Below are 16,559 nucleotides of genomic sequence, written 5' to 3' on the forward strand. Positions count from 1 at the left end.
ATACGTCAGTTTTATTTCAATAAAGGTGTAAGAAAAATAAACATATTACCACACAAAAATTCTTCCTAGAAAAACCAGAAAACCAAAGAAAAATCCAAGGGAGAAAGACAACCTTTAATCCCCTTACCAGAAACAATTCCTAAAATGTTTTGGTATGAACTTTTCCAGAAATTCTGTGTTTTCTTCCCAAAAACAAGATACAATATGAACAGGTCTCCAACATGTTTTTATAGCTAAACAATGTAATACTCCTACATATGATGTACCAAAATTTGCTCAAACTGTTTCTACTATTGGATATTTACGTTGCACTTAAATTTTCTTCCCTTTAATAAAGTCTCTGTGCACATCTTTAATGATTCTGTAGAATAAATTCTTTGTTCGAGGGACATTACTGCACTGTTTACTGAGAGACTGTGCAGAAGGCCTTATAGCTCAAACTAGAGTCATTTCTATCGTCTTTGCTCATTTCCAAAGTTGTGATATGATAATCTCATCTCTCATCTCATCTCAAAAGGAGTTCCTCTTACAACAAGTTCCTTGACTTGCCAAGTCTCCATTTCACTCTTCAATATCTTTTCTGGCTTAAAGGAGTAAAAGTATGGAAGATCAAACTTAACTCCAGTCTCCAGTCATATCCAAACCCTGTGTTCAGAGCATGATCTATTATGAATTAAAAATTGCCAGAACTGATTTATGCCTGAGGACTAGTCTCATATGCAAGACTAGGCATAAGCAGATTTCCAGCACAGCTTTATCCTTCCTACAACATCTAACTCAGTTATCCATGCCAATGAAAGATATCAGTGCTTTTAATTCAAAAGCATATGGCCTAAGATAGTCTATTTTCCACTGCTATACAGTAAAGATATGATTTTACTCTTCCAGCCAGGAAAAATCCGATTGGTACATCAGTTTCCTGATTATAAAAATTTCCCCATGCTTAAAATCCTCACAGCTAAGAATGAAGCCAGCAGCAAAGGACACTCTAAAACTGCTTCTGCCACTTGTAGGCGACTGAGTGTGCTCACCTACTATTCTGCGTGCCAGGGAAGGCCGGTCTGTATCCAACTCTTTCTTCAGACTTTCCACAGGTGAGCTCCGCCCTGAAGCTGGGTAGAGAGAGGCGTGCCACTTCTCAGGGTCCCAGACGCCGTCACTACAAGTCAAAGGATACCAGGAGTCAGCACTTGCACCTGTGAGCTCCATATGCAGTCTAATTTCTAAAATTCTCAGGCAGTAAGTGATGGAAACTCCTTTCCAATATAAAACTTTGTGGTTGCCATCAGAATGGTTATCCCTTTTAAGATGAAAACAAAAACTACTATAAATGGTCCCAGACTTAAATGGTTTAACTTATGATTTTTTTCACCATGGTGCAAAAAAATATACACATTCAGTAGAAACCGTATTTAGAATTTGAATTTTGACCTCTTCCTGGGCTAGCAATGTAAGGTATGATAAACTCCCGTGATGCTGGGTAGTGGCAGCTAGTCACAGGATCACAATTGTTCTGTTTTTTTACCTTTAGTACATCATATAACATACCCAACACTTTATTATAAAATAGACTTTGTGTTAGATGATTTTTCCAAACTGCAGGCTAATGTAAGTGTTCTTAACAAGTTTAAAGTAGGCTAGGCTAAGTTATGATGTTTGGCAGGTTAGATATACTAAAGGCATTTTTGACTTATAATATTTGCAACTTATGATGGGTTTATTGGGACCTAAGTTGAGGAAGACCTCGATTAATTCTGGAATACTTTGTTATTGTTCACATAGCACCAAGAGTCACTTGAAAACAGTGGTCTATGCATAAAATGAAACATTCAGACCACAAACCTCGGGGTACATAGGGACATATGCCTGTCCTGCACGATGGAGATGCTCCATAAATACTGATTACTTGGTTTGCTAAAGATTATAACAAGGGAAGAAGAAAAAAGCCCCTCGATCCTCTCTAGAAAGCTCCTGGAATGCCTGGTGTGTATTTTCCTAGAATTTCTACACGTAACTTCAGTTTTTCCCACAAGCAGGACAGTCAGCTCTTAAAAGCCTAAAATGTATGGCTTGGGTTTTACTGTGTTATTCCTAATGATGGGGTGGCAGGTGGCACAGTGTGCAGAGCAGAAGCTTTGGAGGCCTAAGATCTGGGTCTGGATTCCAGCTCTGCCATCATCACTGGAGACATCCTGGACAAGTTATGAGTTATGTCCTTCAGTAGCTTACAGAAAGGAATGCCCCAGCCCCCAGATCAGACCAGGCCATACTACACAATAGCACTGAACTCTGTACTTGTCCTTCCCAGCCTGTAATGGTGGTAATAATAAACTCTTCTGAGTATATCTGACCGTATCCTTTCATAGACCAATGTTCCATGAAGGCAGTATCTGAGCACCTGATGCAGTATTTGCCACACAGCAGGTACAATTGGTAAGTGGATCAACCTGTCAAACTCCTCATATAAAGCAGATATTAAGTATTTTATAGTGTGGTTGTGAGCGTTCCTTGCAGTTTAAGAACCCAACAAATTTTAATTCTATAATGAGAGGCTCTGTCCTCTCTCTTGTATTTTCATTACTACTAGACACAATGTCTCTAATTAAGAATAAAAGCAATTATATGGGCCCATGATTATTTTATGCCAATAAGAAATAGTTATTAACAAGAAAATTCAACTTGAGGCATAAGAAAACTTTCCAATTTTAATGGAAAAAACAAACAACAAAACCCCCCTAAAACTCAACAGTTACTTAACAACAAAAAAAATCCTAACCAATTAGAATAGACATTTTTCAAGTATCACCTTTTATAAGGCACAGTGGCAAGGACTCCAGATTTAGCAACCTTCTGAACAGTTCATACACAAAATAAAAAGAGTATGCCCTATTTAAGCAAGAAGTCAAAAATAACAGATGTTTCATGCGTTAATAATGTGGACCAATATGAACCATCTCCCTGTATATTTATATTTAAGAAGTTACCTTAAAGTCTTAAGAATTGCAGTGTAGAGTTGCTGTAAAAGATTTTCAGACCATTTTTAGCTACAGTCTTCTAGAACCAAAGCCGTCTACGACTTATGAAGGAGCCCAGGATGCAAAAGGGCTAATCCTAATGGCTGAACAATTCTGTTGTTTGGGGGTGGGGTAGGGCACAGAAAAAGGCTCAGTCCTCCAGATCAGCCTACCTGGGGCAGGCCCTTGAAGACGCACAGGGCAAAAAACTACTGGTAGAGGGAAAAAGACACTGGTGAGGACTCCTATGTTCATGTCTTAATTCTGCTCCCTGAGTATGTGCCTTTGATTGAGATATTTTCTAGTTTTGGTTTCATCACCAGTTCATGAAAGGGAAATAAATGGTTTATCTGTCTTTACAGTCACTTGCAGCTCAAATCTTTGAATTTAATGGTCTACAGTTAACTAACAATGAAATGGATGAAGACAATGTAGTGAGATGCTGTTTAGTTTATAGCTTATCTATAAATTTGTACATAAGCCCAATGTCATAACCCCGAAATCTCCCACTCAAAATTCTACCAAAAAACTCCAAAACAATACAGTTCTTAAATTACCAACTTTGGTGTAACAAGAAGATGACTAAAAGAAGCAGGCCCCTCTCTCTGCCCCCATACCTGTCATATTTTTCAGAGAGACATGAAGGCCTCTGTTTGGAATGAGGGCGTTCTTTTATATCCAAGAGCTCCTCCTAGAAAGAGAAACCAAATGGTGATTTTGAGTATCTAAGTTCTTAGGCCACACACTTTCAACTTATTTTTATTCTCAGGAATTGAGGTTCTATCTTATGCATTTCACACAGTTTTCATTTATTTATACCTTGATTTATTCCAGAAAGAACTGTAGTCAGCTCAACGTTCTTACAAGAAACTCAGGCAGAATTAGCAAGCAACTTAACAGAAATTAGTTTCTTGCTAAAACATAAATTATTTCCTAATAATATAGTTATATTCTATAACACTGAATGCTCATCAAAGCACGGAAACTTCAGACTTACATAAAACCTCCAGCTAATCCTCCTACTCTTAGAAGCATTAGATATCAATTTATAAGGGATAGATTTTTTTTTAAAAACACAGTGAAGTTGCAAGATAACAAAAGCACTCAAAACATCCATATACCGTTTATCTGATTCACCTGTTAGCATTTTCCCCCTATTTGCTTTAGCATTCGGGCTCTCTACATAAAAAAAAAAAAAACAAAAACTATTTAAGGGTAAATTGCATAAGTCATGGTCCTTTATCCCCAAATACTTCAGTGCCTATTTCCTGAGAAGGAAGACATTTTCTCACAGCCTCTTATCTGGGACGTAAGAGAACTAAGCCCCAAAGAAAATTAGACTGACTTCTTCCCATACTCCCAAGGATGATTCTTGGCCCGTCACTGCAGACGGAGAGAAGCCAATCCATTACACACAGTGGACGCCTTGGGGCATAGGGCTTCCTCTGCAGAACCCAGCTGAGAAGGGCAGGCAGATTTTAGACCACTTACCAAGAGTACTTTTATCTAACCTACTATTCCAGATTCCAGTAATGTGTTTCATATTACCTTTTTTTTAGCTTCCAACACTTTGGTCTCTAATCTGGAACATTTCTACAACTTTCATCTTTCAGGACATAGACATTTGTAAACAATACAGGCCTACACTTTTTTTTCTTTAAGAGAACATTATTCATTTTGGGTTTGTCTAATATTTTCTCATGATTAGACTGAGGCTACACATCCCTGGAGTAGAATACTAACCTAAGAGATTTCCTGTCCATTTAGCAGCATCCCCTCTGGATGTCCAGGATGTGGAACTGCCCTTATCATGATGTAAATTTCAACCACACGGTTAACGTGTTCTCTATTTCTTCACTGTTCAGTTACTACTTTCCCAATTGCAATTAACATGCAATCTGTAGGGAGATGCTTTAAAACCATCCAAATATCCTGGTCTTCATCAAAATTTCCCCCTAAACTCAGCATCTACTGCTCTTGCTCAAACCTTGATTTTCCAATTCTAGGCCTCTCTCCCTATTTACCAGTCAGCACTTGGCATTTCACTGTAAACACAAATTCTCCCAATACCTACTTATTATTGGCATAGGCTCACAGATTCCTGGTTTTTCCAATGGTCTGTAATTCATTAATGTCCTTAAATATTTTGGTGTTCAAATTGGAAGCTTCTTCAAGCTGACTTCTGTGTCCTTTTGACATGACCCATCATCTTTTAAAAACCCTTTCTTCAGTTTCTCTTTTATCTCGTACCCATCCTGTCCTAGTCCTAGAGTCAGCTATTTTACTGAGAAATCCTAGTTCCTGTAAGTGGAGAATGCTATAAGAAACTAAAGTCTTGGAACTGGGTATCCTCTTTTGCTTCTAGACCCTTTCAGAACTGAGACATATGTGCATTTATATATGCACAGATCCAGACAAATATATGCATAGATATGCATAGATTCAAACACCAGCTCATACATACACAAAACCATCACATGCTTAAATACATTTAAACATTTTAAAAATTGATGAAAAAAAGCAATTCCCAAACTTTCAGTACCAGTAAAATGCACAACTGCCTTGTAAAAAAGCATATACACATCACTGTGCCATGGCCTCTGTCACAGGTATCACGGTAGAACGTTTGCTTGCTTCTCTGACCACTGCTTCCCATACCTAAGGGTGGATATGGAGTAACAGATTTACTCTCTAAGCCTACAGAAATCACTGCACATCCGCATGCCATGAATTCACTTAGTACCTTCTGACACTTGAAGCACTAGAATGTTTTCTCCATGTTAGCAAAATGTCCTAGGACCAGATGACATTTTAGTTTTAAAGCGAGAATACCAAACAAGCATTTGCATTTATTTGGATTTATGCATTATGTCTTATTAACTGGGTAGAAATACCTAGAAAAATTTAGAAGTCTCAGATAAACACAATTCCAAATACTAGAAAACATCTAGAGGCTGCTCAAAATTCTCAAAAAACGGTCAAAGCACTGACATACCAACTGCAAACTGCCAGTAAAGACTGGAGTCCGGTGAAATCTGCAGAGCAGACACAGAGTCAAAGGTTCAGGGGTGACATAACATTTGGCGATGGGGGTAGGGTGGGTAAGTGAACAATAGTAGTTACAAGGATAGCACTTATCATACAGACAGCTGATGGACAGGAGTGCTTAAAACATTTTCCACAAGAAACAGGAAGAACCTTGCAATACAAGAAATATTTATACATATGCTATAGGAAAAAACATTGCAGAGCAATTTTCTGCTATTCAAAGCGACCTGAAGATTATTACACATGCTCTTCTTACTCTACCACCTCAAATAGTAAACTAAGAACCCCAGTTTACAAGGGCAATGGATTTCATACTTACCTACATATATTCTCAATTTACAAGTTTCTAAACAGTGAGGCTTTATCTGAACTTTAATGGCAACAGATAATAGGGAACCCAAGCAATGGGTGTTCTCTATTACTACTAGAGCTGTTTGCTGAAACTCTAATGATGTTATCTATTTAGAAGGCAACTGAGAAAGATGAGCATTTTTAACACAGCCACAGAACATCTAGGAGGATGAAATATTCTATTTGTGGGAATCAAAACAAAGGTTAACAAGTAGCTTTACAGAGAGGGAAATGAAGAGACCACAGACAGGGCAGCAGAGAGGACAACTAAATGTAATATGGTACCCTGGAACAGAAAAAGAGCATTAGTTTAGAACTAAGGCAAGGTGAATGAAGTATGGACTTTAGTTAATAACAATGTATCAACATTGTTAATTGTAAAAAAAAACATTGTTAATTGTAAAACATACCATACTAATGTAAGATATTAATAATAGGGAAAACTAGGTGAGGGGTATATAGGAACTTTCTACTATGTTCCCAGTTTTTCTAGGTATCTAAAACTGTTTTAAAAAATAAAGTTTAATCTTATCTCATGCCATATACAAAAATTAATTCAAATGTATCAAAGACCTAAAGATAAAATCTGTAACTATAAAACTCTTAGAAGAAAACCTAAGTGTAAATCTTCATGACTTTGGACTAAGCAATGTTTCTTAGCTAGGACACCAAAAACAAGCAAATAAAGAAAAGAAATAAATAAACTGGACCTCAAATTTACAAGATTTTGTGCTTCACATGATATTACTGAGAAAGTGAAAAGACATCCCACAGAATAGAAAATATTTACAAAATCATATCTGGTAAGTATCTATATCTGGAATATGGAGAGAACATATGAAAGATGTTTGACATCATTAGTCATTAGGGAAATACAAGTCAAAACCACAGTGAGAGACCACTTCACTTTTACCAGGATGGCTATTAAAAATGATAGGGAGTGGTGGTGGTATAATACAAATACTGGTAAGGATGTGGAAAAACTGGAACCCACTAACATTGCTGATGGGGATGTAAAAATGGTGCAGCTGCTGTGGAAACAGCGGCAGTGGCAGTTCCTCAAAAAGTTAGGCACAGTTACTATATGACCCAGGAATTCCACTCCTAGGTTAATACCAAAGAGACTGAAAATTATGTCCACACAAAAACCTGTAGAGGCATGCTCATTGTAGCATTATTTACAATAGCAGAAAAGTGGAAAAAATCCATGTGCCCATCAACTGATGAATGGATACAGAAAATGTGGTAAACCCATATGATGGAATATTATTTGGCAATAAAAAGGGACAAGGTACTGATACATGCTACGACATGAACCTTGACAACATGTTCAGTGAAAGAAGCCAGACACAAAAAGCCATGTATTATATGATTCTATTGATATGCAATGTTCAGAATAGATAAATCCAGAGTCAAAAAGTAGATGAATGGTTGTCAAGGGCTGGAGGAGGGGACAATGGGGAGTGACTGCTAATGGGTATACAGTTTCTGTTTGGGGTGATGAAAATATTCTGGAATTAGATAGTGATGGCTGTACAATTTTGTGAATTTACTAAAAGCCACTGAATGGTACACTTTAAAAGGGTGAATTTTATGTGTATAAATTATATCTCAGAAAAACATTTAAAATAAACTAAGAGGTTCAATTACCAGACATTAATGTGTTGTTTCTCTTCTTACAGGTCTTTTAAAGACTGATAAATGTCAACTACCCACAGACATGACAGAGTCATTCTGGTTGGTAAAAATGTTTTAACACTCCCTCTCACGTTATTCCAGTTTTCTTTGTTGACTTTATATGCTCGGCATATACTAGGTGTGAACAAATGCTCAAGCCACCAACTGTATGGACCTGAGAGACCTGTAAGAGTACAAAGTAGGGCAGTGAGCCAGTTACACACTGGCATTAACCATGCCAAGAGCACCATTGCATGAGGGAGCACCCCTGACCAAGTGCAATGGCTACACCACAAAGCACATGTGTCTAAGATAAAGAGCTGTATTCTTCATTAATATGCTGAGAGCTGGGAAAACAAAATAATTCTTGGATTATAAAAGTTGCTGGGAATAACTTTAACATCTAGGTAAAACTATACTTACTGTTCTTGAAAGCAGGGCTTCTTAAACCAGTTTCATGGCCTCAAGGAAACCACATACAAAATCATGCTTTGTGCAATGTCCACCATGAGTGTTCATACTTTCAAAAAAGATCTCCAATGGGTCCCAAGAGGTTAAGAAGTAGTGCTTCAAAATGATCATGTCTTTCAAAATGTGGCCCAAGGTCCATCCAGAAATTTAGGGAAAAATGATAGTGATCCTCCTCATGGGGTTTAGAGAGGTAAATCTGTTACCTTCCAGCAATGTCTTAGGTTGCATAAGATGGTATCCCAGCCTGAGACAATCCCCCACTTAAGTGGGGAGGAAAGAAACCACACGCTAAGTTAATATAAAGTCTGCTCTTTTCATAGCTGTTCACAGAATACTTCCTGTGTGCCATAGGCAGATGACTCTTGTCCCTGGCCCCATGGCTCTCTGGTCTCTCAAGTGTTCTTGAACTTGCCATCTCATCAAGAGTCCTTAACAGAGATTATTCCTAGACAGGAACTCCTTTTTTAAAGGAAACCTTCAACTTTGGCTAACGGCAAAAATACTTGCAAAGTACCCATTTTGACCTGGGAGTGCTCCTGCCCTGTAAGTATTTCAGGAGAATAAGATTGCTCTTTTAGAGTCCCAAGACCTCAGTAACTTACTAAATCATGGACAAATTCACTACAAGTATCATTTGGACAAGAGAAAAGTTAGTATCCAAGACCTTACTTTTTGCACTGGTTACTAAATCTGACCAGGCAAGAACAAGCTCCTAATTGCCCACAAGCCGCATACCCAAAGAAGTAATAAAAACATTTTCTTAGTTTTAACACCCTTCCTTAAAGAAAATATGTCAAACCTTCCAAACCAATCTATTTGGGAATTTCTAATACAGATACCCACTTTTAGTGATTGGAATTCACGTAGAAAGTGAATGTGAACATAAGCCCAGAACAACATGGTTAAAATCCGCATCCAGCTTCTTTCTGCAGAAATCCCATGCAGAAGCAGCTAGCTACACTTTCTGAAGTCATTCTGACATTATAGACTTCATACAACCTATAGATGGTGATGAAAAGGGAAATATTTTTTACCTTTATGAGCTGAGTTCAATTCACAAGAGTAAAAAGCTCAATTTTTAAATAATTAACATAGATATTTTGTAAAAAACCTTGTTTTATTTCATCATTCAATTTTGACCAATGCACTCTATAAGTGACCCAGTACCCTCGACTGTGTGGGTGCCTGGTTCATCCTTAAGGAAGATAAATGTCTCTGGAGCATTGTTTGGGTCTGCCTTTGACCTCTTCTCCCATCCCTACCTTCCACATGCCCACTAGCACTGGCCTTTGCCCATCAGGCTCTCAGATGGTTGCTGACTGACCCGATATTTCATTTACCCAGTCACATGACTCTTCTGAAAGGATTAGAAAGCTTTTAAAAATAGATCACAATGGGCAACAGCATTCACAGATGATGGCCAGGGCTCATGGGATACATTCCACCACCATTCCCCATTCACGGTTTGTTGCTGAGGGGTGCCATACAGTTCTTACAGGTAGTTCGGGATTCCAGCTGGATTCTGCAGAGCTGATAAGCAGGACTTGGCACCTGGATTCACCCAAGCATCTAATGGTGGCTGTTTTAGTGCAGATTTTCTTCTACTTAAAGAATTTGAAACTAAAAAAATGGGAATGGGGGAAAAAAAAGGAAAGCCTGCTTTTTCTATTGATCTGACTAATGCAATAAAAATAAACTTTGGCTTTTAACTGTGTTTATACAACTGATAAAGGCAATGTAAAGTGTTAAGTAAGCAGATAGATAAATACTAGAAGGAAACTTAAGAAAATAATTTTTAGGATAGTGACATTACATCTTCAATAGGGCTTTCTGGTTTTATATTAAAATGGAGATGGTTACTATAACATTTAGAAAATAAGCATCTTGATCTAAAGTTGGTATTTAAAGATGTTTTAGTACCTCTCCCCTATCCTTATTACATCATAAGCAGTTTTTAGCATTTATAGCATGCCAGCCACTTTTCTAAGCACTTGACATGCATTTTGATTTATTTCCCATAAAAATCCTATGAGGTAGATACCACTTATCTGCATTTTAGAGGAAAAGTAGAAGCCTCAGAGAAGTACACAGCTGAAGTATATGTATACTTACTTTACCACACAGGTTAAGTAAGTGGGAGAAAGGAGGGTCCTAAACGAGGCAGTGGGCTCAGTGGTCCCTTATCCTCTCCCCTCCAATCCTTCTCTCGAGAGGACAAGAGAAGGTGCACAACCCCTCCCAGAAGCTCTGTCACTCAGTGTTGCGTTTGTCCCTGTCCAGCTGGACCACTGGGAACCCTGAGCCAAACTACCACCTCCTTGGGCAGGCTTCTCCTAAGCCTAAGCCAGCCTCCTCTCAGAGCACCCTTTCCTGAATCAAAGGCCCTGTCCACAAATTTCTATGTTAAAGGTTCCAGTTGTGAAATGACTGGCTCCTTATCCAATGAGAAGTCCTCACTATGACCAAGTAGGAAAGGATCCTCATGGGGGCAAGGGCGGCCCCGAATCCTAACTTCTCAGATCATTTAGAATTGGAACACACAGGAAAGAGCAATCAGAAGACAGTATCTATGGTGTAGCTTGCCAGCTCCAAAAAATTCCAGCTGGTTTTTTCTGGACAGTTGAAATACTAAGATTGTATAATGATTTTTCATGCCATAATTCTGTCTTCCCCAGTATAAGTAGGCATCCCTATTTTTAAACTAGCTTAAGTTTCTAGCTAAGTGTACAGAAATGCCACCTGTTAGAGGTTACTACTCAGTTTGTGAAAGATACCTATGAAGTTATCAAATGACATCTTTGTATTGGAAAAACTGACCATCTGACCATTGATTTCAACCTAGGATTTAAATTAGTACTCTTTTCTCAGAGGCTTGACTTCAAGTCTTACAACCGATTCTCTCCAAAGATACGATTACTCAAATCAGCCCATTTCAGTTGCTTGTCTATTTTCTTAATGGTTTTAAAGCAGACATAAATATGGCTGTACCCCTGTGACCAACTGCCCATCAGCCACAAATTAAGGTGACCTCCTTTAAAGATCCCTATAGACACTGATGACTGAAACAGTGCCAAATCATAACCAGTCAAGGCAATGAAGAGCACACATGAAATTAAGCTCAGAAAATCCAACACCTACTTCGCAGCTGGTAGACTTAACATGCATGATTAATGCTGGTCAGTATCAAGCTGATGTTCTGAGTGTCCTCTACTTTAATTTCCTGTCCAACTGGCAGGTGATAGCATTTAGTAATGAGTCAGTGGCAAGATTCAGGAGAAAAGGAAGGAACAGCAAAGTTGTATATTTTGTGATCTAAGAACATCAGTCTGTTCACATTAAGATAAAAAACATGGGTCTGAATGGTGCGATGGTCCAAAGCATTTCTATTGTGTATTTCAGGAAGACAGTATTACTAACAGAGTAGCAGGTACTGCACCTCAAGAACTGGTAAGCAAAGACCTCTGATGAAGGGGAGAAAAAGCTAAATGGGTCTCAAAGTTTTCCCACTAAAAAGCACCTTCATCTCCCTGTTTCCTAAACCAATGGGTCTCAAGCTTGAGTCAGTGAGAAGTACCTGAAAGACTTGTTAAATGCAGATGACTGGGCCCTATCCCTAGAGTTTAACACCTCTGACATAAAGATTGAGATTTTATATTTCTAACAAGTTACGAGATTATGCTAAATGCTGGTTCAGGGACACTTTGAGAACCATCTAAAATCACTTTTAATCCATGACTTTGAGATAAGACCCCCACCACTCTACAACCTCCAAAAGTGCCTCCAAATAATACTATAACTTTATAAATGCATAATTAAATACGGCCAAAACACAGCTTTTGATCTTAGGAATCTGGCCCGAGAAAATGGCCCTGGGTGGGTTCATAAATTAAGGGCTCAAGACCCTCAGGTTAACAGGTGAATGTAATAAATTCACTTATAACCATCCCAGTTAATCATCACTGAGGCTTACGAGTAGATCTGAAAGTAGCCACTGTGACTCTAACTTGAGTTCATGGAAGCACAATGGACATCAACTGAACCCTAAGGAGTAACCATGCATCTGAATTGCTTCACAACATCAATACCATATATCAAGTTCTCCAAGGCAGACCAAATCCTCGTCACTCAAGATCAGTGTAGTCAATGCACCATGAGTATGGCCACCACCTGGGAGCTGGTTAAAAAGCCCACCCATGACCCAACAATCAGAATTCATACTTTACCAAGGCTTATAAGCGATCCCAGACACATTAATGTTTGAGAAGCAAGCTGGACTAAAGGATGTCCTCATACACAAGGAAACTCTGTCATGTTACCCTGAAAAGCACTTGGTCAAATACATGGACTACTCCACCTTCATGGGAAAAAAAAACCCTTCAATTCTGAACAGATTAATGTTAGCCTACAGAAAAAACTGAATGCTGAAGGAGTCTCAAAGGTAAGGAAGCCCTCTCATCTGGCCAATGCATTTATTTGACCTTGCAGTAAATATCCTATATTTTAAAAAGTTTTCACAAACACATCTTTTATAAAAAATCACTGTGGACAGTTTTGCCTTCTATTGCCTCTGAACTTTCTAGCCCGTGAGCTTGAAGTGGCAAAAACATTGCTAAATGCTTTACTTATCCAATAGTTTGATCTCACTGTTAGATGTAGGATGTGTAGTAGGATGGCTCAAATATTATTCCAGTTGAGGAACTAACAGACTATTTACTATAGTGCTCAAAACACAGGATTGTTTCAAGCTTCCTTCAAAAGTCTCTCATAAAATTACTAGAGCTTTGAGAAACAATAGGAAAGCACTACCTTAACACTGCCTAAACACCATGCTAAACTGCCATTAACTAAATCCTTTTGAAAAGAGTGGAAAGTAAACCTATATGCAAATAAACTTACTAGAGAACACCATTAAACCTAAGCTCCACTCTGACTTCAAAAATGCTTTCCTTAACCAATTCTTTAAGGCACAATTTATCTAAGTATGGCAGAATTCTAAGGTTGGACTGTCAAAAATGGGCAATATCGAGCTTCCTAATCTTCACTGTGGACAAACGTAAGTTCTACCCTGAGACCAATATATCTTCCTAAAAATGACATAACCATAAAGATGGATATACATAAAAATGAAATATTCATGCCATCCTCTTATCAGTGTGTAAAAGTGATTCAAGTCTCTCTGCCTAGACTCGACAAGTACAGGGAGTACCAGAGTCTGAACGTTTATTTGAAAAGTGCTGGGAAAGCTGAAATCACCTAAGCTTATAAAAGCAATTCAAATCAGTTTCCCTTCTATTAACAAGCTTTTCTCCATTCAGAATTCACCTGTCAACGTTTTAGGTGATGAACTTAAGTTGTGAAACACTACTCAAGCACTCTTGGGCTTCAGAGAAACTACATTTGGAAGACCAAATCTGAATGAAGAGGTAAAATGCTTTATATCAAGTAACATTTGGTTACACCAAAACAGACTGATAAAACAGCAGTTAACTAAGAACCTTTGACCCATATTTTTCAGGGTTTTTTCATTTTTTTTAATGTTATAAATGAATATTACTCTGATGGCATTTAATACTTTATCACATAGGTGGCAACAGTACATAACAAACAAGGCCCGACTTTAAAATATTAACCAGTGTCTTGGGAAGCCAGGGACAATACCACATTAGGGTCCTGGTTAGGTCTACACAACGGAAGTACAGATATGTGCGCAACTACAACATAACCCTTCGCATCAACAGTCCCATTTTCTGTACACTATCCCACTACATCTCAGGAAACCTCTTCAGAAACATTCAGTAGCCAACGAGATATCAAAGCAGTAACTTCAATAAATATTTGATCTTGAAGTGATCTCCCACCTTCCAGCCCTGCCCACAAAAGCAGGTATCTTGATGATTAATTTAAAATCACCACAAATGTTTAGCCAGGGGAAATAGGATTGAAGTCTTAACTTCTGTGAGTCCATATCCAATTTGTTACAGGAAATTTAAAAAAATAAAAAAATCTGGTTACTCTAGCCAAGCACACCAAAGCATTTCTTTAGGGAGCTCACCCCTCAAGTTAACATCACTACAGAGGACACGAATTTTGTGAGGCAACCCAGTGCTGGAATTCTAAACTCTGCAGCAAATCAGTCAGTAACATACCAGTTACACAGCTGTTACAGAATGTGTGTGCCGATACATACTGATCCACAAATTCATATGGGATCTGAACCATTATTCCCTTCATCTGAAAGCTGCTTAGAAGCAAATTCTAGTTTAAATTCTGTATTCATACTTCCTGAAAAAGTTCAAAGCAATACTTTTACTAAATCTAGTTAATATTTAGTCCATACAGTGAGTCAGAATGAGACCACCATTTTAAGTAATACTGATGAAATACCTAAACAATGTTACTAACCTCCCCACCTACAAAGAAACACTATTTCATCAGCAACAAAGCTTACTTTTGTATAGCGATGGGGGGATTTGGAGACCGGCTGCTTCTTCAAGTCAAGGAAAGCATCTCCATTTTCTGTTTCACCCACACTTCTCCTATCCATGGCTCCTTGGTCTACAATTCTTGGCACCTAAAAGATAAAGCAGCACAAAACTATCACTGAGAAAAAATTTTTACAAGTCTTGACTATTTAAGGATCTGAAACTCTTCTCTCTTAAAATGACTACCTTCAAAAAAAAACAAACCTTCACCCAACAATTATGCTATAAACCAGAACCCACTTGGAAACAAAACCACTTGTATTTATTTCTCTCTTCTAATAAAATGAGCATCAACAGGGTAGGAAAGCAGAAGTGGAAAGTGCCTCAAAATAAAATGATTAGTCGTCGCCACCCTGGAGACCGCTCAGGCAGTAGCGGGAAAGTTTCCCAGAGTGGGTGCAGGTAGAAGGCGGGCTGGGGACCCAGGAAGTCAGGCTGTGGTAAAGCGCCTGTCACTTGCCAATGGACGGCGCCAGCTGCCTCTTGTTATACAGGGACCGAGGACTGGGGACGGCGCCCGGGGCCCAAGAGCCCGTCGTCCGGCCGACCGCACCTGTGGCCATGTCAGAGAGGCCGTGTCAAGGAAGGGGCGAGCGCCGGCCTCAGCTGCGAACCTCGACTTCCCCGGGCCGCGACCCCAACCCCGATCTGTCGCGCAGGCCCCGGCCCCGCGGCCTCCTTCGGAGGAAGGGCGGGGACGGTACTCACGGAGGGGAGGCCGAATCCCCTGGCCCGGGCGCTCCGAGGTGGAGCCGGCGCAGGTCCGCCGCCGTCCGCCCCAGCCTGGCGGCTCGGGCCCCGCCAGCCCGCCTGCCAGCTGCCCGCCGGCTGCCCAGCTGGCCTTGCGCCCCTGCCCACCCCTCGCGCGGGCCCCGGCGCTCGCGCTCACGCACGCGACCCCGCGGGCAGCGCGCCCGCGCCCCTTCTCTTCCTGAGGGCCCCGGCGCGCGAGTCCCGGATCCTGCCGCCGGGCCCTTACTCGGTGCCTCCGCCGGTCGGCGGCCCTTCGCCCCGGCCGCCTCTCCCCTCCCCGCCGCCCGCGCCGGTTCTAGGGCTGCTCCGCGCGGCCTTCGCTCTCGCCCCCCCAGCCCGCTCGGGCTGTCTCTCTTCAGCCGCCGTAACGCGGCCCAGCCCTCCGCCCCTCCTTCCCGACCCCCTCCCCCTTAATTACTCCCTTCACGCACCGGGGCCCCAGGGCCGCCTTCGCCACCGTGCTCCCGGATGTGAGGTGTCCGCGGCGGTGCCGGGCCGAAAAGAGAAATAAAGCGGCTGACTTCCCAGACGCCGGCCCCTGCGTGCGCCAGGCGGCAGGGAGGCGGCGGCGGCGGGGAGGGGATGGCGGCGGCGGGGAGAAGGCCGAGGTCGGGGCAGCGAAAGCCCTGCCAGGTGCACACAGGCGATCGTCTTGGGCAGTCCCGGGGAGGACGCCGCGTTCCCACGCGCGCTTCGGGGCGGGGCGGAGCGGTCGGTGCTTGGAGCCCGCGACCCCCGCCCGGCTGCTCTCCTGGGAAGGCGG

The 16,559-nt window shown here is 40.7% G+C and overlaps 1 protein-coding gene across 19 annotated transcripts in view; it reads right to left on the reverse strand.

Moving 5' to 3' along the window:
• EIF4ENIF1 (eukaryotic translation initiation factor 4E nuclear import factor 1) overlaps nucleotides 1–16,174 on the reverse strand; it is a 41,477-nt gene extending 25,303 nt beyond the window's left edge. For 8 of the 19 annotated variants that reach the window (XM_017642786.3, XM_017642783.3, XM_073222237.1 and 5 more), the window contains exons 1-5: nucleotides 15,010–15,132; nucleotides 8,514–8,821; nucleotides 5,557–5,672; nucleotides 3,632–3,705; nucleotides 1,032–1,159 (exon numbers count right to left, since the gene is read on the reverse strand). In XM_017642786.3, coding sequence (XP_017498275.3) covers nucleotides 1,032–1,159; nucleotides 3,632–3,705; nucleotides 5,557–5,670 — 316 coding nt within the window. In that variant the 5' untranslated portion in view covers nucleotides 5,671–5,672; nucleotides 8,514–8,821; nucleotides 15,010–15,132. Of the gene's footprint in view, nucleotides 1–1,031; nucleotides 1,160–3,631; nucleotides 3,706–5,556; nucleotides 5,673–8,513; nucleotides 8,822–15,009; nucleotides 15,133–15,503; nucleotides 15,719–15,751; nucleotides 15,985–16,022 lie in introns of those variants that run through there. The other 11 variants (XM_036993282.2, XM_073222238.1, XM_073222239.1 and 8 more) reach the window with 8 other exon arrangements.
• Nucleotides 16,175–16,559: the final 385 nt, after the last annotated feature.

Source organism: Manis javanica, chromosome 15 (genome assembly GCF_040802235.1).
Source record: "Manis javanica isolate MJ-LG chromosome 15, MJ_LKY, whole genome shotgun sequence".
NCBI classification, from domain to species: Eukaryota; Metazoa; Chordata; class Mammalia; order Pholidota; family Manidae; genus Manis; species Manis javanica.